At 36.4% G+C, this 23,680-nt stretch overlaps 1 protein-coding gene across 19 annotated transcripts in view; it reads right to left on the reverse strand.

Moving 5' to 3' along the window:
* Positions 1–23,680, reverse strand: part of DLG2 (discs large MAGUK scaffold protein 2) — a 997,608-nt gene that overhangs the window by 212,068 nt on the left and 761,860 nt on the right. For 18 of the 19 annotated variants that reach the window (XM_017819622.1, XM_017819624.1, XM_017819623.1 and 15 more), the window contains 2 exons: positions 22,725–22,793; positions 12,095–12,251 (listed from right to left, as the gene is read on the reverse strand). In XM_017819622.1, coding sequence (XP_017675111.1) covers positions 12,095–12,251; positions 22,725–22,793 — 226 coding nt within the window. The remainder of the gene's footprint in view (positions 1–12,094; positions 12,252–22,724; positions 22,794–23,680) is intronic. The other variant, XM_017819626.1, reaches the window with a different exon arrangement.

The following is a 23,680-nucleotide window of genomic DNA, read 5'->3' on the forward strand; positions in this document are numbered from 1 at the left end:
GACTCACTGAATGCACATGAAACTTATTTCATTTGGGTCACTAAATAGCTATGAGCTTGTTCAATTACCAACTTGAACTGGATGTGATCCAGCAACTACAAGGTGATCAATGGCATTTTGTCACATTACTAAATGGTAAAGTCTAGACAGAGGCACATGTACTTTTTGCATATAAAGCCAACTAGTATTACCAATGAAAAATACCTATTGGAGTAGTGTACTCACTAATAACCAAGACCAATATTTATTAACTAATTTTAAAATAAATATAAATATTATTTTTCATTAGTTTCATATATGAAACACTCATCCATCAAAAACATATACTTAGTAAGTAAGAATATTCATTATTGTTAAAATGGAGAGGTCATAATTAGCTCTTAAATTAAAATCTAATTGCTGCTTTTTTATCTTCCCTTCTCCTGCATGGTCACTCAAACAACACTATATTTCTGGTACCATCTAATTTCATGTATCTCATGACAGTGTCATTTTTTCAAGCCTTCATATATTCCATCTCCTTTGCAGTTCCTGCTCTCTTCCTCCTCGGAATTGATAAAATACCTAACTGTCCCTTCTCTCTCCTACAGCTTTTACTTTACATGACTGTTACTTCCATTTACTTTCCTGCCTTTTTGAAATATTCCTCTTCCTACCTAATTCTGTTTTCAGCATTTGGATTTCCTTGTCTCCTGTTCTCATCTGGAGTAATTTAGACAGTTCCCTATTAGTAGCATTTATTTCATATACCTTGGTTTCACACAGCTCTAAAAGGTATTTTTCCTTCCGGTATATGGATATGGCTAAACCAGCATTGCTCAGTTTTGCTCATAATACTACAGGGTTCTTGCTTCACATTTGAATTTCAAAGGATGATATAAGCAAAAGTAATGATTGAAATTCTCCTAATTCTGAAATGAGGTAAAGGTTTCCATTTTAACAAGTTCCTTATACCTCAGAGATGATAAGAACTTAATTTCAGCTGAAGTCAATAAACAATGGGTACTCAGGAACTGAAATAAAAAGGTAAAACAATTTCAGAGGCTGCTTAGAGACAGAAGGACATTGGTGGTTTATCTGAACCCGAGCACTGAGTTAGTGGTGAATTCAAAAACTGACATCCTGCCTTGATCTCTGCTTGATAGGTTTTTACATATTTCCACATCCAGAGAATATGGCATTGTGGCCTGTGAGAGGTGAGATGGCCATGGCTTGTGCCATGCCAAATCTATACTGAATTCAACCCAGGGGCCATGAGACAATGAATATGGCTGAAAGTAAACTGAGAGCTGTGTCACCAGGTGAAGGAGCTGTGGGAAAAAGTGAAGAGGTTACATAGCATTCAAGCAAACGAGCAAGAGAGAGATTGATTATTTTTGGAGATGATACAGTCTCAAGACTCTTGTAGTGGAGAAGCAGGTGGACTCAGAACCCTGCTGGGTAATTAGTCAAAGGACCGCTAGTCAAGAGTCTGTTAAAGATGAAGGCTGGACGCTGGTCACTGCATATACCGGGAGAATGGTTCCTCCTCCTCAGAATCGGATAAGTAGCAGTGGCACCTTCTACACCAGGTATGAAGCTCTGGAACTAGAACTTCAGACAACCCAGGACGTACGTACAGACTGGGGAATGAGATGCTGGAAAGCAGTGTGGTGGAAAGGGACTTGGGGTCCTGGTCAAGAGCAAGTTGAGTCAGCAGTACCCTGGCAGCCAGGAGGGGAAATCGTGTCCTGGGGGGCATCAGGCAAAGCATCACCAGCTGGTCAACAGAGGGGATTGTCCTGCTCTGCTCTGCACTGGTGAGGCCTCCCTTGAACATTGTGCGCAATTTTGGGCACTACAATATCAGAAAGATATTAACCTATTAGACAGCATCCAAAGGAAGGCAACAACCATGGTGAAGGGCCTTGAGGGGAAACCGTATGAGGAGGAACTTAGGTCACTTGGTCTGTTCAGCCTGGAGAAGAGGAGACTGAGGGGAGACCTCATCCCAGTCTACACCTTCCTCATGAGAGGAGGAGGAGGGCCAGACACTGATCTCTTCTCTCTGGTGACCAGTGACAGGACCCAAGGATATGGCCTGAAGTTGTGTTAGAGGAGGTTTAGGTTTGATATTAGGAAAAGGTTCTTCACCTAGAGGGTGGGTGGGCACTGGAACTCTCCAGGGAAGTGATCACAGCACCAAGCCTGACAGAGTTCAAGAAGCATTTGAATGATACTCTCAGGCACACGGTGTGACTCTTGGGGAGGGTTCTATGCAGGGCCAGGAGTTGGACTGCATGATTCTTGTGGGTCCCTTTCAACTCAGCATATTCTCTGATTCTGTGACCCTGTGACTTACTGGAATCTTCAGCTCTAGATAAAGAAAGTGTTCAGAGCTCACATTTTGTATTAAAACTCCTTGAATCACAACATTCATAGTTTATTTGTGGCTCTGTAGATAAGGATTATACAACACAGATACTTTGAATAGACAATGTTCTGCACTCTCAAATAAACCATGCTTTTTATAAACAGTGGAAAGGAAATAGCTTTTGTATTCTTTGAGTGATTTTGCTTTTGGTATTGTTCTGGTGGTTTGCTTGTTCAGATACAGGGCATATCTATCTTATATTTTTTTCCAAGGGATCTTGAAATTCTCCTCCAACAGATTATTGCAGATATCCCTCCAATATCCTATTTAATGGATGGCCAATTTCTATTGCTTTGCAGCTCATGTCATATGATAATTTTTTTAATCACTCAGAAACCCAAAACTGACTGGGTAGTAGAGCAGAATGATTCCCAGAGTCTAGTTTATTTGAGTACAAGGCAAAGGTCCAGCCTGGAGCAAATCTCTGAATGAATAAAGCTCAGAGATTGTAGCCACTTTGTCCAGCAGTAGCAGTCTGGCTTTCAATTTTTTGTTTTGAGGCTGGCAGTAAGGCGACACTGAGGGGTGTAAAGCTTGTTCCGAGTCTTCAGTGTATCAGATGTGACATAATTCTGTTTGACAGTGTTAAACCAAAATTTGCCAAGTCAGAATGTTTAAACTCAGTGTAAATTCCTCTTTAAACTATAAGGAGCTGAAGAGCAAGCAGTCTGGCATCAGATCATTTCTACTCACTTAGGCAATTGTAAAATGAATGTTTTAGAGACAACTGATGATTTCATCACAGCAAAAATACGCATCCCCTTAGTCTAGGCCAATTTACTAGCTTTGCATGACACAGAACTGACAGTCTGATAGCTAGCATTTTTGGGCAAAAAAGACATATCCTACTTATGAGAACTGCTAGTATAATTTATTTTCTGATTATTATAATTTATAATTTATTAACTTCTGATCGTTAATTTAGGAACCAGTTACTGAATCAAGGCAATTGTTATGTTATGTTATGTTATGTTATGTTATGTTATGTTATGTTATGTTATGGATTGCAGAAAAATAGGGGTGAGGGTGGTGGGGAGAGAGAAATCCATCTGGAAGACAAATTTCTAGATTAATGAGACAAAAGGAAGCTCTAGTCACCGATGTATACAGATTTCCAGAACATGCAGTGGTAATTTTTTTTCCCTGGAAGCTCCATTAAGCTTGTATTTTTGAAAGTAACCTATTTGATTTTGAAGTTATAAAGTGGCAAGTCTATGAGCTTCTATGGCAATGCAAACCAGTTGCCCTGATTACAAAATAAGTGCATCATATTTGAGGGCTGAATATGTCTAAGTTCCACTTCCAGCCATCAGATCATGTATGTTTACCAATAACATTGAAAACCAGTTTCCTAACAGGTCCCTTTTCCAAGGGTGAGTATTTCCAGATGCTAGTGTTAACATGGATATAGTTCATTAAAATGGATTTTTACTGTCAAGTAGGATGCTAGGGCTTTCCTGACATAAGTTCTAAACTCCAAGGCTTCATGGGAAAAGAGACTTTGATTTTTTTCAAAGACCCATTTCTTTAAATATAAAAAAGAGAGGGTTTTCAAAAGCATAAATTTGTGTTTGCACTCAGCTTCTCTTCATTGGGTGTCCAGTGGCCTTCTGTACCTCTAAATATCTCCTCTTGTACAGGGAAGCTTCATAAGTGATTCAGTTTTGCGAAATGTTTTTGGTTCATCATGTACTGAACATATGTCTGCATGCATTTTAAGAGGTGAAACTAAGTTTATGTCTAAAGGCAGAGAGCACTGTGCACCCAGATGATCCCATATAAACATAAAAAGGTTGAGGTTTCTGAGAGAACTATTACCATTTCTAACATCCTCAAATCCGAGAATTCCCAATGTTGTCAGCAAAGTCTGACCTTGTATTAACCAGCTGGTGTGCCCTAGATCTTCCCATGAGATCCTGCCACTAGAACATCTTCGCTTTTCTGTAGTTTTCTCTGTGTTTTTGGGGAATTTGTATGAAAATGTTGATAGGCAGCTTATAGGGGCAGAAAGTTTGTGGTAAAATGACATTTATGGTTTCTTCTCCAGCCCTGTGGCTGCTGTTCTTTCAGAAGGAAAATTATATTTTACAATTTATTCTTGCAAAATTCGTTGGGATTATTACTTTTCCTTCTGTTTTCTAAGTATTTGCAAATAGATTGATTATTTCTCCTGGAGGTTTTCCTGGAAAATTGGGCAAGCTTCTCTATACTCCCAAATATTCCTTCAGTTCTTGAATAAAATTATGAATGGTTTGCATTCCATAAGTATACAAGGACTGTTTTCAATAGCTAATTTGTTTAAGTTTTAATTTGGGTTTGCCTTAGTCCACTCTAAAGACTTTTCCCCGGTTCCTCATAACTGCCCTAATTGGATGACAGTGGATCCGTCTTTTTTTAAAGACAAAACAAAAAAAAATGCATTGAAGGTTTGAACTTTCATGGTCACACTTTTAAATAGTCTTTCTTCCAACTTTTTGCGAAATTAATTTATTGCTTGTTTTTCTGTTTTCATCAAACATTTTCTTGCTACCTTTTCTAATTCCTGAAACTTACAATCCACTTTATATCTTGCCCTACTAAATTTTCCCCAAATTTTACCTAACATACATTTTTAGGACCTGGGTTGTTATAGTCACAGTGATTAAATCAGCTTTAAGTTTTCAATAACTTTTTCACTTTTTGATTACTTGAGTTTCACCACTGTGAATGTAGAGCAAACTGCTTTTGAAGTTCATGTTACTCCCTCATTTCCTTTCAGCACAAAATCATAAACTTTGCCACTACATTATATTGTTACTCAAAGGCAAGTTGTGTTTCATTGTTTCATTCTCCCATTTTTAGGCTGTTCTTCCTTACTGGTTAGAATAAAATTTGAGTTTATCTGATCTACACTTCTTTTTTCCATATTCTCCACCAAAAAGATTCATGAATGTTTGGTCAGTTTGGACAGAATCTATTTTAATAAAGGGAATCATGCCAAATTCTCTATAACCAGTGAAAAGAAATATAAATTTTTACTGCAAAATGGTCATCTGACCCATGTAAAATGTCTACTTTAGGGCAAGGTAAGTTGTACTCAGAAGTGGCTACATCTTTCCATTAGCTACAGAGGGGGCCTAAAGGACTCTGTGCTTCCCAGCATGAGCAAAGTCTGAATTTAGATTGATCCACTCTGTGCTTCTAAGGAGCTTAATCTAGCTGTCCTAATTGGTGTCATCCATTAACATATGACAACATCTTTACTCTCAGCTCATTTTCTCTCTAGAGATTTTCTTTTTACAGATCTGTCATATTTATCAACTACCATTCAGTATTGATCCTTTAGATATGTTTAGCAACAAATTCTTGCTTAATTTTCAAACAAATTCTATCTCTTTAAAATTAGAGTCCAGGCATTGGTCTCCCCCTTTGAATCACTGTACTGATCATATACTAATATTCTCAATATATACCATACAGTGTTCTATACATTACTAAAAAGCTAGTTAACATAGTAAACGTATTGACTAAAAACATTGCTCGAGTCTTTATAGGCAATTACAGCTAAAGGCCACAGGACCTGACAGCCTGTCCTATGCCAGAGGACAGAGTCATACAGCACTCACATCATCACAGGGAAGTAAGCGTCCTAATAATATAGTCAGTGCCTCTGCAAATAATATTGCAAAGGGAGTATATGTTACAATCCTAACACCATTACATAAGGGTGTCAAACTGATGCTCCATGGAGAAAAGATTCCAGGTCCTATAGAGATGTTTCAAAACATTTTCCAAGCCATCTGCATTTTGGAAAAAAGAACTAAGCAGAAAGAAGTGTTTAAACTGTTCATAAGGGATAGCAAACGTCACAAAAAATGACAGCAGGATGATGCACAGACGCAAACAAAATCTGATCAATATAAGAGAACACCTTCCTCTACAAGGGAGAACCTTGTATAAAAGATCAGAGACAATATTGAAGTGAGATGCACAACTACTGGTGTTGCAAACTAAGCATATATAAAGTCATGTACCATTGACAGAAAACCCTACAGAGTATCTTCTCTAGCCCTTTCCCAATCCATAGTTGTTTCATTCTCAGAAAGTTGCAAGGAAAAAAATATAGTGTCTTTCCCCATATATAAATGCATCCTGATACTACATTTGATCAACAGGAACATCATACAGAATGGCTTTGTTTCATCTGTTCATTCATCTATTTAAGGTTAAATGAGAGGGGAAATTGAAGTATTAAGAGAGTATTATGTGTCTCTTTGCAGTGCAGCCTGTTCTTTTTCTACTCTTTCCTGTTGCTGTTGAGCAATTAACCATCAGGAAACTTGTTTTATTCCCTTAAGATAAACTGTGGATGCACTGCTTGGGAGCAGTCATCTTGTTCCAGAGCAAGCAGGCTACTTTTTCTCTTGATTCTACTTTCAGGCTACAGGCATCCAGCCATTCTGAACCACAAGGCATAAAGCATTTCTACAGCAGAATGAAATAAAACTGGTACTGCTTTTATGATCCTCAATTTTATTTTACTTTTATTTGTGATTAAGCAAGCACAGTGTTAGATGAAAAAGCAAATATATATTAAAAGGGCATACACACATGAAATAAGAGATTCAGTTTAAGACACCTAAATATAGATATGAATTCATGTGATATATAAGCTTAAAGTAAACACAGATAACAAAGCTTCCAGAGCAATTCAGCTTGCTCTACACAGCTCGCAGTTGGCCAGCTGAACTGCTCTCTAGCTTCCACTGATTTTAGCGGCAACCAGACACTCAGCAAACATGATGTCTAAATTTAAGTATCTTAGTCTGAGGTTTGATCTTTTCCAAAGACCTAAAATTCAGTAATTTCAAAAGTTAAGATTCAAGTGTTAATACTTGCTGTTAACTGCTTATGGCTATTAATTCACCTCAATTCTCTCATTTGTATACAATTTCACCTTGATGCAGCCTTATGGAAAATTATAAAACTGTTTGAAAAGTAATTTTGGCATAGGAATTTGAGGAGCAACATGCACTAATTATTTGTGTGAAATTGTAAATCTGAATTTTGCTGCTGAATTTACATGTGTAAATTAATTCTCTGTGCTTCAGGTCCTGTACCTCTTGATAAAGTTTCTCACTTGGCACTGAAAGTGCTTTGAAAGATTTGAGTTTAGACACCTAAAAGAAGGAGTTATATTTTATCATGATTTTGATTTGAGATTGTGAGGCAAAAAATGATGTGGCAATTTTTCTTTGAGAAGGACCGTATTGCTTCTCCTGTCTTCCCAGGAACTTCCCCTAAAAATTGCAGTGTATTCACTATGTGCCTCTTTCCTAAAATTATAACATTTGTACTGCTTTCTCTTGGAGTGTATGTACAATTATGGCCATTTTATGCATATGGCTCATGGAAATAATTTGTTCTCATGCAGGTGACTTTAACTAACCAACACTGGATTCCCATTGCTGTTTTAATAGGCAATATATTCCTTAGCGTTGGAACTTAAAACTGCAAGAATGGCATCAGGGAACATTACATTTTATTTTTACTGAAGACTGCATTTTCCCAACAGATGGAGAACTTGGGGTTAGATCCGAGTCCAAGCAGCCTCTAAGTCTAGACTTGGCTCAGACTTCTAAAATGATTTTAAACAAATCATTTAACATACTGGCACCTCATTTCCACTGCTCTAAATTGAAATAAATTCTTCCACTAATATTCTGAATTTTGGATTAAAAGTATCTGAGATGAAATTTAATCTGTGTGTAGACAGCACGTAGTAAATCAAGCATTGATGTCAATTAGAATTTAAAATGCCACTTGATAATAGTTAAAATATACTTAATAGAGGAAAATACTACAGGGAGTGATATATTCTGTTATGAACGTATGCTGATGATACATGTATTACTACATTTTGAAGACATTCAGAAATTAGAAGGAAAATGTTTAGCTTAGTGGCAATTCAAAAGAGCATAATGAATTATAGTAAGATGAGAACAGCATTTAAAACATCTTACATTTCAGGGGGAAAAACTTTCTTCTCATGAATGTAACTTTATAATTCATTTTTATGCTATTTGAAATGTTTTAGTCTTTGACACAGAACATTTTCCATTATTCTTCAATTGACCTTCAAAGTTCAGATAGGATTCATTTTGTCTTTTTGCACAGAAGCATTGAGAATACCAGCCTGCTTTCTGAGATAAGTTTTAAACATTTCCAATCAAACAACTGAAAATGGGAAAAAACCCCAGTTGTTGCTACTTTTCCTAAGGTTTCAGCCAAAGGCAGACCGCTATCATTACTGATCCTTGGCTGCCGCCTGGTGGCATCTGGGAAAAATAAATTCAAGTTTCACTCATCCATGAGGCCAAGGCTGTGACACCACCTTTCCCAGTGCCCCTGGTGGGCTGTAGGCTTGGACCCCATCCCAATGGTCAGGCAGAAGGAGAGGCAGAAGTTATGGGATTTGTCCAAGCCTTGTGGGCTATGTATACTGTGGGACTATGTATATATCCAGTGTGTCACTGAAAGGCCATGCATATAAAGGCAGAGCTCTGCTGGGTCTCACTCGTATTTGCAGTCTATTTTAGGTACTTTTATAGATATGTTCCCAGAGGTGAGCATACACAGCTCTCAACCAGTCAATACTTTGCCATAATCACAGCACAGGCATGAATTAGGAAAGTGCTGTGATCCTCATTGTTCACCTGGAAACTGAGGCTTAGAAAAATGAAGTACCTTGCCTAAGGTCACACAGAAAGACACCAGCTAAATTAGAGGATTAAAGAGAATCATAGAATCAAACCCAACAATTTGGGTTAGAAACATCCTTTAAAGGTCATCTAGTCCAACTCCCTTGCAATGGGCAGGGACAACAAAAACAATGAAGAAAGTAGCATTCTGAAAGAGAATAAATATTAGAGGGGTTGGCCAGAAAGCAGATCACAGCAGGTTTTAACAGCATATAAAATATCACAATACAACTCCTGTGGTTTCACTGTAATTCCGCAATACCAATCTTAAGAGAAATTAAATCCAGATGTCTGAAGTTTAAATCACTTACTACGATTCCTATCTGTAAGAAATTTAACCAAGCTTCAGTTAATTAGAAATAGCTGCTTTAAGGGTACTATTTGTTCTTGTAAATCAGACTTATGCTTTGAGAAACTAACGGGAAAACTATTTCTGTAGGGAAATAAATGTTTCTGAGGGATGACACAAGAAGGAACAAACAGAGAGAAACAGACCTTTTCTGTGCAGCCCTTATGAAATTAAGGTGTCTGGGACCCTTCACTAGACAATGGTATAAGATTAATGAGCTCTAAATGGAACCTGTGCATAAAATGGGTTTTGGTTGAATATGGAAAAATGGATCCATAATAGTTATTTGTGACTAAATAAGTAACAGGGGCCTGACTGGGTGAGTGCCTGGGGATATGTACGCAGTCTAATTTGTAATAATTTCCATCCCTCTCTACTTAATGAACAAATAAACAAGTCTTGCATGACAAGTAAATGATGATGCAACACTGGTAACATTAATTAGAATTTATGGAAAACATCATTATGAGACAGACAAAAAATCAGAGTTTAAAATTTCAACTGCTGCTGCATTCTACAACATTAAATATATTTTGCTTAAAAATAAAGGAAAATGGACTTTTAAATTTGAACTTCTGGGATATTTGTCCTAAAGAAATTTCTATTTTTATTCTTTGGGTTTCTTGTGTGTGCTCTTCTTGGTACAGGCCTTTGACTTTCTTATCTCTTCATATTGATAACTGTATGAGAGTCTATTTTGGTCTTCTTGCAGTTCCCTACAAACTTTCTACTTGAAGAACTCTTTAAGGCACCGTTGGGAGGACAGGGTTAAAAGTGAAAGAATGGCGAGGAGGATGGTAGATTGGTTCAAGTAACTTTGCAGTTGGGAATGCTAAGGCCTGGAGAATAACAGTGTGGGAAACCTCATATATTGTGCCTGCTGCTGTTTATCCTCTGTTTTGAGAAGTAGAATTTCTGTGTAGAGATAATGTGGGTGTTTTGAGAGGCTTGGACACAGTCTCATTGACATACTTGAGCTCCCTGTTTAGGGAGAGAGAAGATTAAAGCTCAGAGATCATAAAAAAGCACAAGGGAGATCACAGCATGATTGTAAACTACAAGTGTGCAGGTCCTTGATAAATTGGTGCAAACAGCAGGCCCACTGTCCGCAATGATGGATGGAGCCTAACAGTGCCTGTGTTCACACTTATGTGCCTCTACCTTGGTGTTGCTTCGGAATCCTCCAGTCAGTGAAGTAATGAAATAAATGTACTCTTTACATTTCAGCCGTGGTTTTGTGATTGTTCAAGCTGCCTGCCCGTGTCAACTCACACAGGCACCTAAACATCTTTTACTTGCACTTTATCATTTTTTCTTACAGCAATTCTAAGGGATAGGTCTAGATAAAACACACTATTATGATCATTAGGTCATGTTACTGCATCTCTTTAGTGATAACTTACCAGATTTTCTTTGTATTGCAAAACAGTTCCAGCCATCTTTTTACACCAAAACTTTGACAGGTGGAAGGTAAATTCACTTTTCATAGAATAGCCAAGTCACTCCTTAGCAATATAGGAAAACCATACTCAGCTTTCTTATGAATTTAGACAGTGATCAGGAAAGTGCTGCATAACCACATCCACCCTTAACTATAACCAAAGTGCAGCCAAGTATGCAGGATTCACAGGGATAGAAAGCACAACACTGGGAGGCAGCGTGACACTGCAGCCCAGTGGGTCCATCACTCGTGGGATAAATAATTCCCATGTTTCAGCTCTTTGCGTTAAGACTACTGATGTGCTTTGCATGAAACAGTCACAACTGTACGAATTTAGGATAGTTTATTTATTTTTCTGTAAGGCAGCATAATGTGAATGGATATCCAACCACATTTTCAAGGCTTTCATTGTAATTCAAAATCCTTTACATTCATATTGTTTCAGTCATGTTCAATTACTTGACAGAGCCTAAAACATAAATGTTCTGCTTTTTAAATGTGTGGTATCAATATATACATGAAAGAAAAATTAAAAAGATGTTTTTGAGACTAAGCATGCAAAATATAACCTCAAGCTACAAAGCCTTTTATCCACTAAAATTTGAAAAAGAATTTCAGAGGGATCATCAAATTCATTAGAGGCACAGAGATAATTAACATAACCTAATTAATCTCCTTCTTGTATTGAGCTGCCTGTTAAGCAGTTTAGTGCACACTAGGTGGCAGCCTCAGTACAGATGATTTCATTGTACTGCTTGCTCTCCTCCAAGAAAATCCGAAATTGAGAAATATCTTTGAAGTCAGTAGTGTGTTTTTGGAAAAATGGAACTGGATCGTGGGCCAAACTGGGAGATGCTTAGGTCTGCACTGTTCTTAGGTTCTCTCTGCAGAGTCACCATACCGTAGATAGCATTAAGCAGTGAAAGTCTCATTTTGAGTTAAGTTCAAGTAACAACATTGAGAAATGCAAAAAAAACCCACCAAAAAACCAACCAACCAACCAAAAAAACCAAACCCAAAATATTCAGTAATAAATTTTTGCAGGTTGGATTTCAAAACATGGAAACGAAAAAGACATCTCTGTGTGACCCCTGCAGTATAGACAAAGAACAAGATGAAGTTGGTCAGGAAAGCCCAACAGAAATACTTACAGATAAAATTTGATCTCCTCGTTGCAGTTCTCCACTGAGATCTGCAGGCCCACCTGCTAGGATGAAAGACACGAAAATGCCTTCCCCGTCTTCACCTCCCACAATGTTGAAACCAAGTCCTGTGGAGCCCTTATGAAGGATGATTTTTCGAGGCTCTCTGTTTAGAAAAAAAATGATAATGTTTATCCACTTAAACCTCTTATTGTGTATGCATTTTTCATAGCATCTTAGGCATAATATATTTTTCTTAAGACACAGTTGCCTGTTATTGCCTAAAGAAATCATTTAACAAATGACAAAAATCTGTTAACTGGTGAACAGATGAGGTAGGAATCAACCAGCATTATTTTATTTTTTTTCCTCATGGTTGAATCCAAACATCTCTGTTAATTTTAGCCCATTGGACTCATCTTCACTATGTTAAGTGACAGATTTATTAAAAGAAAAACCAAAACTGAATATATTTAATAATCTAATTTATAGCAATACTATATATAGAATGAGAATCAATATTTATATGGTACCTTCATATTTTAAGTTCTAGTTTTGTTTTTGAAACAAATGAACAAAGAAAAAACTTAAAATTCCAGGCAAAGCAATGGCAGTTTTATTTGATCCTGACAGATTTGGAGCAAATAACATTTATATGATCAAGCTAATACAGCAGAATCTCATTAAAAACTCTTTTTTGACATTCTCAGGAGCTTGCAATTGTAAAGTCACACTGTAGCTTTATCACTGAACCAGGCCAAGGGATACTTGCTATTGCTGTACTTGTTTAAAAAGTTATTAATTATGATAGAAATCAATAAATAATAACAGGTACATCTCATACAGCACTTTTCTTCTGCAAATTGAAAATATGCCCCAAAGGATGTAAACATAACATGCATTTTACTGACGGGAAAATTTATGTCCAGAAAGAGATAACTTCCTAAGCAATCATCTTTGAGAAAGGGTCCCAAATATTATTCCTATTCCCAATCTTTACATATGAGGCCTCAGATCTGGCTGTCCCTTGGAAACACAAGCACGCACAACTCTATATACACACACCTGCTACAGTTATTAGTACTTACCCCATTTCAAATCTCTCTAACAATTTAATTTTTAGAAAAAGTGTAAATGCTGTTATATTAGTATGTGTAAATTTTACTCCCAGCCCTGCAAGTACTCCCAAACACATACATGTGTCTGTGACTCCTCCCTGAGAAACAGGGTGTTCTACTCATTCGCTATTTTTAAAAATAAAAGTTACCAGCAACACAAATAGACACCATTTACAGCAACATTTTCCAGAATGCTTCTTGTATAAACGATTCAATATTTCCTTCATACTATATGGCAGTTCTACATCACACAAATGGCTTTTTCATTTCCATTTTATTTTTAAAGAAAGAAAAAAAATTGGAGAGAAGAGATTAATCAAGGGATGCTTTATTTCATGCAAGTTGAGTCTTATGGCTGTACAGACGGAGACTTTATCTTGTCATGGAGACTTTATCCTGACACGATACTTCTGAAATCAGTAGGCATTTGTTCATCTTTGCCCAGTGCTAATGTCCAAATTGGATCTCCAACTTGCTCATGATCTTGAAATAACATCCCAACTTTCCAAAACGTTAATTTGAAGATTAATATTTTTGAAAGAAAAAGCTAAAGCAAAGTATTAGTCCTACCCTGTATGGCCCTTCATGTCTTAACTTTTTTAACAGTGTGAAGTCAGAAAACAACCTTTTAAAAATACAGCTGTGAGAAAAAGATATATTGTCTTGAGTTTGTGTATTGTTGAAGTATTTTTAACAATCAAAAAATTAAGTCAGAGTTCCTTTTCTTTTGGATCATGGCTGTTGATTTGCCTTGTAGCAACCCCTTTAACACCTTCTTAAATATATGCAGAGTAGACGTAAAGTAATCCAAATCTAGGAAGTCTAAACAGGTTTTTAATTAGAAGTATGGCCTGGGGGTTGGAGCAGAACTGGGACAGTAAGCTGAAGGCATGATTTCTCTTCCCTGCTTAGCCCATGTGCTGCTGAGTGATCTTGGCAAGTCATTTGTTCTTCCAGCTTCAATTTCCTCATGTCCAAAATGATACGGTAACATTTGTCATCTTTGTGTCCTACACATCAGAAATACTTTGCAAGAGCTGAGCTACTGCCATTTATTATTTACCTGAATATGGAGGAAAAAGAGGCAGCAAAGTCAAACCAATCTATTTGCATGCTCTGCTGGTGAGAAATCAGAAGAGATCTTGTTCAAAATGAAACTGAGTATTTTCACATATGACAGGCAGCCTGGATCAAATAGTTGAAAGCCAGCGCTATGGGCAAAACTAGGTCAATACAACTGGGTATCTACTGAATAGTAAGCTGTGCAGCTGAACAAAATGTTGGCCCAGTTATTAATCCTTGTCTCTGATCAAGTCAGCAGATTTATGCCTAAAATGCTGCCAGTGCTGTTTTATAATTTTGGCCTTTTGACAGCAAAATTCACATTCTGCTCTTGGATGATTATGTTCAGAGGAAGCTCAGACAATAACAAGGAAATGTCAGAAGCTGTGATTAGAATGCAATGAGTTTCAGCTCCTGCTCTTTTGTCTAATCAGGTCATTTTGGCCATGACTCAAATTTGGCTGTATAGAGGCTGACCATCCATAACATTTTTTTATATTGCTTTCATATCTGAATATCTGACAGGATCTGAAAGGTGAACTCAAGAACACACAAGTGTTGCTTTCATCATTACAAGAATAACCTTTAGCCATGATTGTACTACAAAAACTTATGAAGTTAAATTAGGAAAAACATTTCTTAAGCGAACAAACTACAATGCCAGCCACTGTCCAGGAGATGTTTTGAGTAATGCAGAAATTAGTTACCTGCCAGTGCTTTAGCAACACTCACTGTAAAGGCTAGCTTTAGTAAAGCTGAAGATAAGATGTTACAAATTTTATTGCCCGATATAAAAGTTTACAGTCAACTCTAAATATGATGTTTAAGGAGATCGAAGAACAGGTGTTCCAATTTTTCTTGAATATGTGGGGAGCAACATTAAGAAAATCTCCTTTGCCTTTATTAAAAATCTTTATTAGTGTAGTTTTAACACACATGAGACAAAATGCAGATAAATGCTGTAAAGAGGGTAAGGAATCAAACACTTAAAGATGACATGGGGATGGGAGAGTAAGAAGTGACAGAAAAGTAACTTAAATTTGAATGATGTTTTCTTGCAGTAAATGCACTCAGTAAGAATGTGTAGTTATCTGCAGAAAACAGCAGCTAAGGCCAAGGTAATTTCAGGGCAACTTATTTAAAAATGAGGGTGGTTGAGCACTGGAACAGGCTCTCCAGGGAAGTGCTCACAGCACCAAGTCTGCCAAGGTTCAAGAAGTGTTTGGACAACACTTTCAGGCACATGGTTTGATCCGCAGGATTGTCCTGTGCAGGGCCAGGACTTGTACTTCAGTGATCCTTCTTGGTCCCTTGCAACTCAGGATATTCTATGATTCCATGAAAATGTTTTATTTGGAGACAATAGATGGCACTCTGTAGCTACCCTGGAAAAAGGAAGAGTCGGACATCCAGTGTTTCTGAATTGCATGTTTCTGCCTCCAGCTTTAACTACTTATCCCATTTGCAATTTCTTCTGTGATAAATAGGGCTGAAGGTAAGCTTCTAGGTGCTAACAAAGTGTACTAGCACTTTAATTCCATGCGTGCATGTTTTATAGCCTCCTGCAGCTTTTTACCAAATACAAACAGAGAAGAGCAGCAGGGGAAATCAAGCAAAAATTTGAAAGGATTGTGAGATGAAAACATTCCTGGATTGACAGAAGGCAGCAGAAGGGAAGGGAAAAAAAAAAACAACCAAAAAAAAGAAAAGAGCAAAGGAAAGAGAGAGCAGGATAAAGGGAGACAGTGCATCTGTAAAAGAGAAGAGGGAAGGAATTAAAAAGGTAGGGAAAGAAAAAAGGAAGATTCACATTAATAGAGTTAAGAGAAAAAGAGGAAATAAAGCGCTGCAATCCACACAAATTTACAGGCTGAGAAATCAATGGCAGAATCAATTTGGATGGACTTGGTTATTTGCTTCAGGGAATGCAAAAGATCAGATTCTGTAAAGCACATTATAAACTGCAGGCCCGATGTAAGAGCAAAGGTTTACTAAATTATTATTTGAAATTGATAAGTAGTAACAAACCAGAGCAGGTAAAATGTTGACACTTAAAAAAATTTCTTTTGTCATAAAAATGCAATTACCGAAAATAAATTGAAGTGCAGTATTTTTCTTCTTAAAAGGTTTTTTTTTGTTCATGTTGGTTTAATTTGTTCATTATCTTGAAAACAGTAAGTATTTTTTATTTACTACATTTTTACTGAATATTTGGTTTGATCAATTTGCTTTTTAACAAACAGATAATGACAAGACAAAAAATGTGAGTATGCCTATCATTCTTCTACAGATGTGAATGCATAGTAATTATAGAATAATTTAAGAGATTAAAACTGGACTGATAAATGAAGAGCTTTTTAAAAACAAGTAATTCTTATAATAATAAACTGAAAGAAAACCCATGTTTAATTTGCTTATTTTGCGCTGCTTTCTACGTTAAAGAAAAGAGTCAGTTTTAGTATTCATCTCACACTGGCACAGCTCTGTCTTTGTGTTTCTTTTGCACCATCTACAAAATTGGAGTGCTGACACGATTTTGTGCTTTTTGAAACATCTACAGGAATATGAAGCACACTGGGTGCTTTCAAATAGACCGTAGAGACTTCAGTTATGTACAATCAATGAGGTATCCCAAGTCTGCAGAGACTTAAAAATATGGCTTTAATCTTGCTTTGTCTGCAGATTTTTGTTGTTTTGGTTTGGTTTTATTTGTTTTTTTTGTTTGTTTGTTTGTTTGTTTGGTGGTTTGGGTTTTTTGTTTGTTTGTTTGTTTGGATTTTTTCAAAAATGCTGCTTTCTTCACAAAGGATGTTGAAAGCATACATACATTTATGCACATGTTGATTTGGTGTTACAATCACACATGTCACAGAAAGCCCAAAAGAATATTTATTTATCTTACTGCTTGCATTAGGGTAGGATCAATAGATGACTAAGGCTCCACAACCTCTGTGCAAAGCACTACACATATATAATGCAAAAGTCTCCATCCCAGCTACTTAAAAGTAGCAAATAGCAGGAGGGAAAATTGAAGTAGCGAGAAATTGTATTAGTTGGTTAAAGTCACACGTTATTACATCAGGGAGAAGAGCGTGCAGTGATACTACAAGGGGTCATGGCTTTAAACTGAAGCAGGATAAATTAGATTAGATATTAGGAAAGTAATCTTTACCGTGAGGGTGGTGAGGCACCAGAACAGGTTGCTCAGAGAAGTTGTGGATGCCCCATCCCTGGAAGTGTTCAAGGCCAGATTGGATGGGGATTTGAGCAACCCGGTCTAGTGATAGATGTCCCTGCCCATGGCAGGAGGGCTGGAACTAGACAATTTTTAAGGTTCCTTCCAATCCAAACCATTCTGTGATTCTATGAAAAAAAAATCACAAATCTAAGGGATCAAAGCCCTTTCTCTTGAGCAGTATGAATATAGTGTTTGGCTTCTGACAATTCATTGTGTGAGTGCTGAACTACCTTTAAGTCATTTGGCTAATCAAGCCATTTCTCTTTCAGAACAATACTTCTCATTTTCCTCTCATGATTCTGATAAATAAAATACTGATAAATAACTGCATATTTATTTCTGGCAACCAAAGGACATTCATAATGGAAGGACCTTAAAAAAGGTGGTTCAAACAGAGATCATTCTTCACAGTATTTAACACAGGAAGCTTCTATGGACAGAGTATGTTCAAGCATATGTGATGTTTTAAAATCTGATTAATTACAGAAAAGAGAATATGAAATCTTAAGTGGTTGAAGGCCTGGAATGCGTATACACACTTTTTTAAAAGACATCGAGTTCTGCTGAAACCAAGCTTTCCTTATATAGATTTTCTTTCATACCTTCTACAAGTCTGGTTCATGCAATTAGAGAAAAATCTATCTGTATTGCTCTCATCCGCTGTCTTATTGCAATATCACTTCTGTTACATCTTGGCTTTTTCTCTTTCCCTTGTTATTCCACTCTTAGGCTTGGGAAAATCTTTCCACTATGATGTGAAACAGCTCTACCCCTAGCCTTCCTCCCCCCTCCCTCCCTCTGCCTTTGTTGCATGGTTTCCAAAACACCAGGACCAGGCAGTGGTAGGGAGCTGATAGAACTTCCTTTCTCCAATTCCCAGTCCTATACCACCTCAGAGCCTGGAAGAGCTGCACGCATCAGTGATGCACATCAGTGTTGCGCCTGACCCTGATTGTGAGGTCTGATCCCTGATTGTGATGTTAATTAGTACTATCCTGTATTAATTTTTTAATAACAAAAAATAAGGAAACCTTCTTTTTATCTACTGCTGTCACACTGACCGTCACAGTCAAGGGGGGCAACATCACATTCGTAAACTGAGATAATGCTTTGGCCTTGTGCAGAGTGTTAATTCTCTACCTGTAATTGATTAGTGACTTCTTATTTCATTTTAGTAAATGTTGGCATACTAACAACTAAGCATTCTGCCTTTAATCAGATGTTCATTTATCATATCACATAATAAAATATCATTTTTCCTTACCACAGTTACCCATTCTGCTTGAAAAAGGTATTTTGTCCATTTATTTGACTACGAATTCCTTAGCATTTCTTGTTGATTGAATGTTGGCATTAACTGTAGAAGCAATGCTTTATTCTAATTTTAATACTGACTAAAATTTTAATGCATTTATTCTGAAAGCATCATGTCTAACTTGTCATAAACTTTGAAGTATATTTAATACAAGGGAACCTACTGGGAGTCAGGCTTCAACCTGACTGATGTACGCGGGAGTGCACTGGCTTATACATGTGCAACTGTATTTGTTTTGTAGGAAGACCTCTGGACTTTAACAGTCTTTTATTTTGTCTTTTGTAGAGGAATTAAAGCCTGCACACCAGGCAATGTTTTCTGCCTGCAGATAGCAAGCTGGAATTGGCATACAGGAATAATCTCATTTGAAAAACTAGTCTGTATTCTTGCCATGACACCTGACATTTACTTTAAATGCACAGGAGTATGTCTCCTGTGTTTGAGAAATCTCATTGATTTCCAGAGCAATAATGTAGGACAGCTAATATGCTCTTTAGTTCTATAAGGGATATGATTATCTCTGTCTGCTTGTTCATTTATACGTTGTCTCATATAATCACTTGTCTCTCTTCCCTGTTCCAGGAGGTGCATGATTTACATGTCAAAAATCAAAATAAATCCTGAAAACTGCATCTCTGTTCCACTTGCTATACCCAACATAGGCAACTCTACACTAGAAAGGTTTGTTTTGCATTCTGCTTTTAAAAATTATTGGTTCCATATTGAAATCACTTTTCTGTAAACTATTACTTACAGCATTCGATGGCTCTATTTACCATGAATGCTCCAGCTTTACAGTTTGTAAACAATTGAACTATCAGGAGAGAGGAAGTATGCAAAGGCTCAGACAATATCTAAAAATAGCAGTGCCCCTAAGCCATGTTTTGAAATATCAATACACAGACAGCTAGTAACAAGCATCCAAAATTACTTTATAGAAGACACTTTTGAAACATGAAGTGGTCTGTAATATCTGTCCTATTCAGAATAAAAATTCTTACCTTTAGTCATGGTTCAAATGCTGTTTATTTACATATAAATATTTATATGTATTTCAGATACTCGGTCACATTGAAAAATAGGTGTAATATTTCTGTCGAAACACTCTTATCAAATAAGCTGAAATCCCATTTTCTAAGAGATGGCTGGTAGCATACAAAATACAATTTAATCTGGATATCAACTGCAGAGAGAATAGCTATCAGAAATCACTAACTTTACAGCTCTGTGCAATAGTACGGAGGATTTCAAAAAAACTCAGAGCTTTGTTTTTAACCAATATTTTTCTTATTTTGAATACTTACAGCTAAGGTTGTTCATTAAAACCAAAACCTCAAAACCTCAATATTTTTGAATTCAAACATTAGAGTTTTCTTGGTTTTTAAACCATGCAAATAAACCATTAGGGAAATTACTAATGAGATCACATTAATGATGACCTCAAACACCCCTGAAGTTCATGCCTTTGTACACATAATAAATCTGTAAACCTCATGTAAAGTTATTACACTCTGAAGAATATATAGCTTGAATATAAAGAAAAAATAATCTTAAAGACATCTTTATTTTTCCACCTTGCTATTAATTTTGTTGTTGTACATGAAGGCTACAAAAGTCCTCTCTAAAAAAAAAAGATAAAATTGTTTTATGTATGAATCCATTACCTAATTGAAAAAACTACTCAAGTTTTTCAAAAAATCTATTCTGACCAGCTCAATTACCACATATTCAACAGTGTGGAAAGGACCAAATGCCAGTGAACGCAATTCCCCCTGTATTTCTTTAACCCTCCCAAATTTAATTTCTCATTCATAGGATCCAATAATCCTATCACTTCAGTGACTCCACAGTCAGTCAGACAGAGCCAGCATGCAGGGTACAAATGTCTGCATGTGCCAGGGATGCCTTGCGGGTAAAGCAGCTGTTTACAAAGTGCATCTCAAAAGCAATATAACGGGTCTCCTAAATACAGGACTCTATTGATGGAAACACGGTTCCTAAAAAAGAAAAATAACTTTATTTTGACCTCAAAATTGTGTTAGCTATAAACATAATTGGCAGCATGAGATCCACAAAAACATTAGAATAAATCAAGTTTTAACATAATGAAATATTTAGGGCTGAGCTGATTACTCATTTCTGCTCAGTAGTGAAACAGGTTCACAGTCCCACTTTCCTATGTGAAATGAAATATGATTCCGTGTAAGTTGATTAGTAATAATTACAAGCCAATATTCTCCTACCTCCTGAACAGCAGGAGACCTGTGGTATCAACTGCAGATTTTCTGTGCTCTAATGATTCACACACAATATATGCAAGTTGTCTGTGTGTCCAGCACAGATTTTGCGATTTATCTAAAAATTCATGTAGACAGATTGATTTCCAAATTTCAGTAGGAGTTAAAAGCTACAGGATGCCTCTTGAATTATGGAGTCCAGTAGACCAAGTCAGAGACATTACAATAGAATTTCTTTCCTTAAATCTCAATTGAGCAAATTATTTTTTTCTTTCCCCTCTTTATTTTTTCAGTAATGATTAACAAATCACTGTTTTCACCACCAAACTTGTTCTTGCAGTTCAGTTTTATTTCAAACATCAATTTATTCATGAGTTGATTTGAAGAAAAGACAGGGGAATTTATTATGACTCTCTCTGTTGATTAGAGAGAAAAGGAAAAGAAATCCAAAAGGAGGGTGTTTAAGCACTGAGTCTGGTTGTCTGGAATTTGTGCCATCTCCACATCTGGTGATAGTCACAGCCTCACTGGGCAAGACCCTCAGCAATCTGATCTACCTTGAAATTGGCCCTGTTTTGAGGAAGATGGCTGGATGACGAGGACTTAATTTATAAAATTATCTTCCAGATGACAGCCCTTAAGCCATATGTACCTTTACTGTAGGAATTTCATTATTCAGTCTAATTTTCAATGAATAATTACCATAGCTGTCTTACATATTTTAAATAAAGACTAAAAATCTTAGATCTTAGATCTAGATAAGAAAGAAAATAATTCTGAGAAAATCATTTCAGGCTCCACTGGATTATTTTACACATTTACCACTTCATTTTCTCACTGCACCACAGTACAGTTGTAACAGAAACCAAAATACAATAAGATGACATCTTTCCTCTGTGGAAACTTTGTATTCTCACTTTTATCACAAGAAAGAAATGCTTTGAAATATGACCTGAGAGCAGCCAATGACAAGTTTTGTCATCTTTGCCTACTAAAGATTTTGAACAGTTCCACATTTCTATGTGGGAAGGGAGAAACAAATATGACATTTTATGTAAACTATGCCAGTCAATGCAAACAAAATCTGTATTTCTGTGTTAAATACCAGCATTTCTAATATTGTAAAGTTGTAAGAATATTAACTGTGGTTGTGAATTATTCACATTTTACTCAATTATTTTAGTTAAAATTGAGTCAGCCATGTACCCAGAGCTGTGCTTCTACATTCATATACACAGATATACACCAGCACAGGATTAATATTCTCTATCAGTACTTCTTCATCCTTGGTTTTGGACACTGCTTTGTCAAAACAAACTCACGCATACATTAAGAAAACACAGTAAGACTTCACTGGGTATTTCCATGATTAGTGGGAACCATTTTACAGTTAACACCAGTAAATATTAACACTAGTCAAGTGAGATGAATTGAAGAAATTGTATACAACATATCACCATGACAGGTATGCTCATCTCCATGAAAACCAAACCTTTCAGTGTAAGTATCAAGAAAGGATCAGCACTAATTTGAAACTATTTATTGCTTCATCTCACAGACTAAAACACTGTGGTATGCAAAATCACATCTAGTGAACAGCTATGTGTATGTGGGTAGTTCAGTGGTATCTGAGAGCTCTACAGGCAGCTTCAACAGAGAATCATCTTACCCTTCCACAGAAATGGTCCGCTGCAAGCTCACTGTGGGTGGACGCGTTGCAGTGCTGTGCTGGGAATGACTGTATGACCAAGGGAGAATAAAGAAAAGCATTTGTTAAAGAAATAGAAGTTTCCTATGTTCTTATTGTGTCTAGCAGTTTAGCTAATGGCAAAACAGATACAGCAATCAGATTGTTTTACATGTTTCAAGAATTTTGACTTTAGTGATGCTCATTTATTCAAAAAAGGGCTCAATCATACAATCTCTCTTCTTTAAAATCAGCTTTTATTTCTCATTAAGAGCAGGCAATTAAGAGAACAATATATTTCTTATTCTGTTTTTTTAGTGTATATATATATACACACAGAGTTTAGTAACTTAAATGCTAATTGTTCTGTTAAATATACTAAACATAAAATGCAAATTTAATTTCAGAGCAGAAGGTAAAACAGCAAATAATATTATCAATCTAATTATCAGTGTTTCTCAGGCAGAATTCTCAGTTGAAGAGGATATTCACTGTTTAAAATTGCACCAGGATACAACTTCAACACTAGTTCTGTCAGGTTTTAAGTAGCTTGAGTCTTTCCACATGGAATTTTATCAATCTAAGACACAACATTTAGAAAAAAACATATTTTCTAAGCAAAACACAGACTCTCGGAAAAAAAAGTCTTTTTGATTGAAAACCCTAAGGTCTAATGTCTTCTCATATGTTATAGTGACATGACGAAGAAACATAAAAAAATAATTACTATGTTAAAACTACTCAATATGCGTTAACTAATGTCTTGTACTATTGTATAATAATATTGTAAATATTAGTGGATAACAACACAGCATCAGTCAAAGGCAGTTTTGTGATAATAAACTGTATTCCTTATCCAAGACAATCTGTTTAAATAAAATATTAAAAAGCAGAAGCATCTGGGTTATCTTCTGATTAGTTTAAATGGTTACAGCATG

Source organism: Lepidothrix coronata, unplaced genomic scaffold (assembly GCF_001604755.1).
Source record: "Lepidothrix coronata isolate B3197 unplaced genomic scaffold, Lepidothrix_coronata-1.0 Scaffold76, whole genome shotgun sequence".
Taxonomy (NCBI): domain Eukaryota; kingdom Metazoa; phylum Chordata; class Aves; order Passeriformes; family Pipridae; genus Lepidothrix; species Lepidothrix coronata.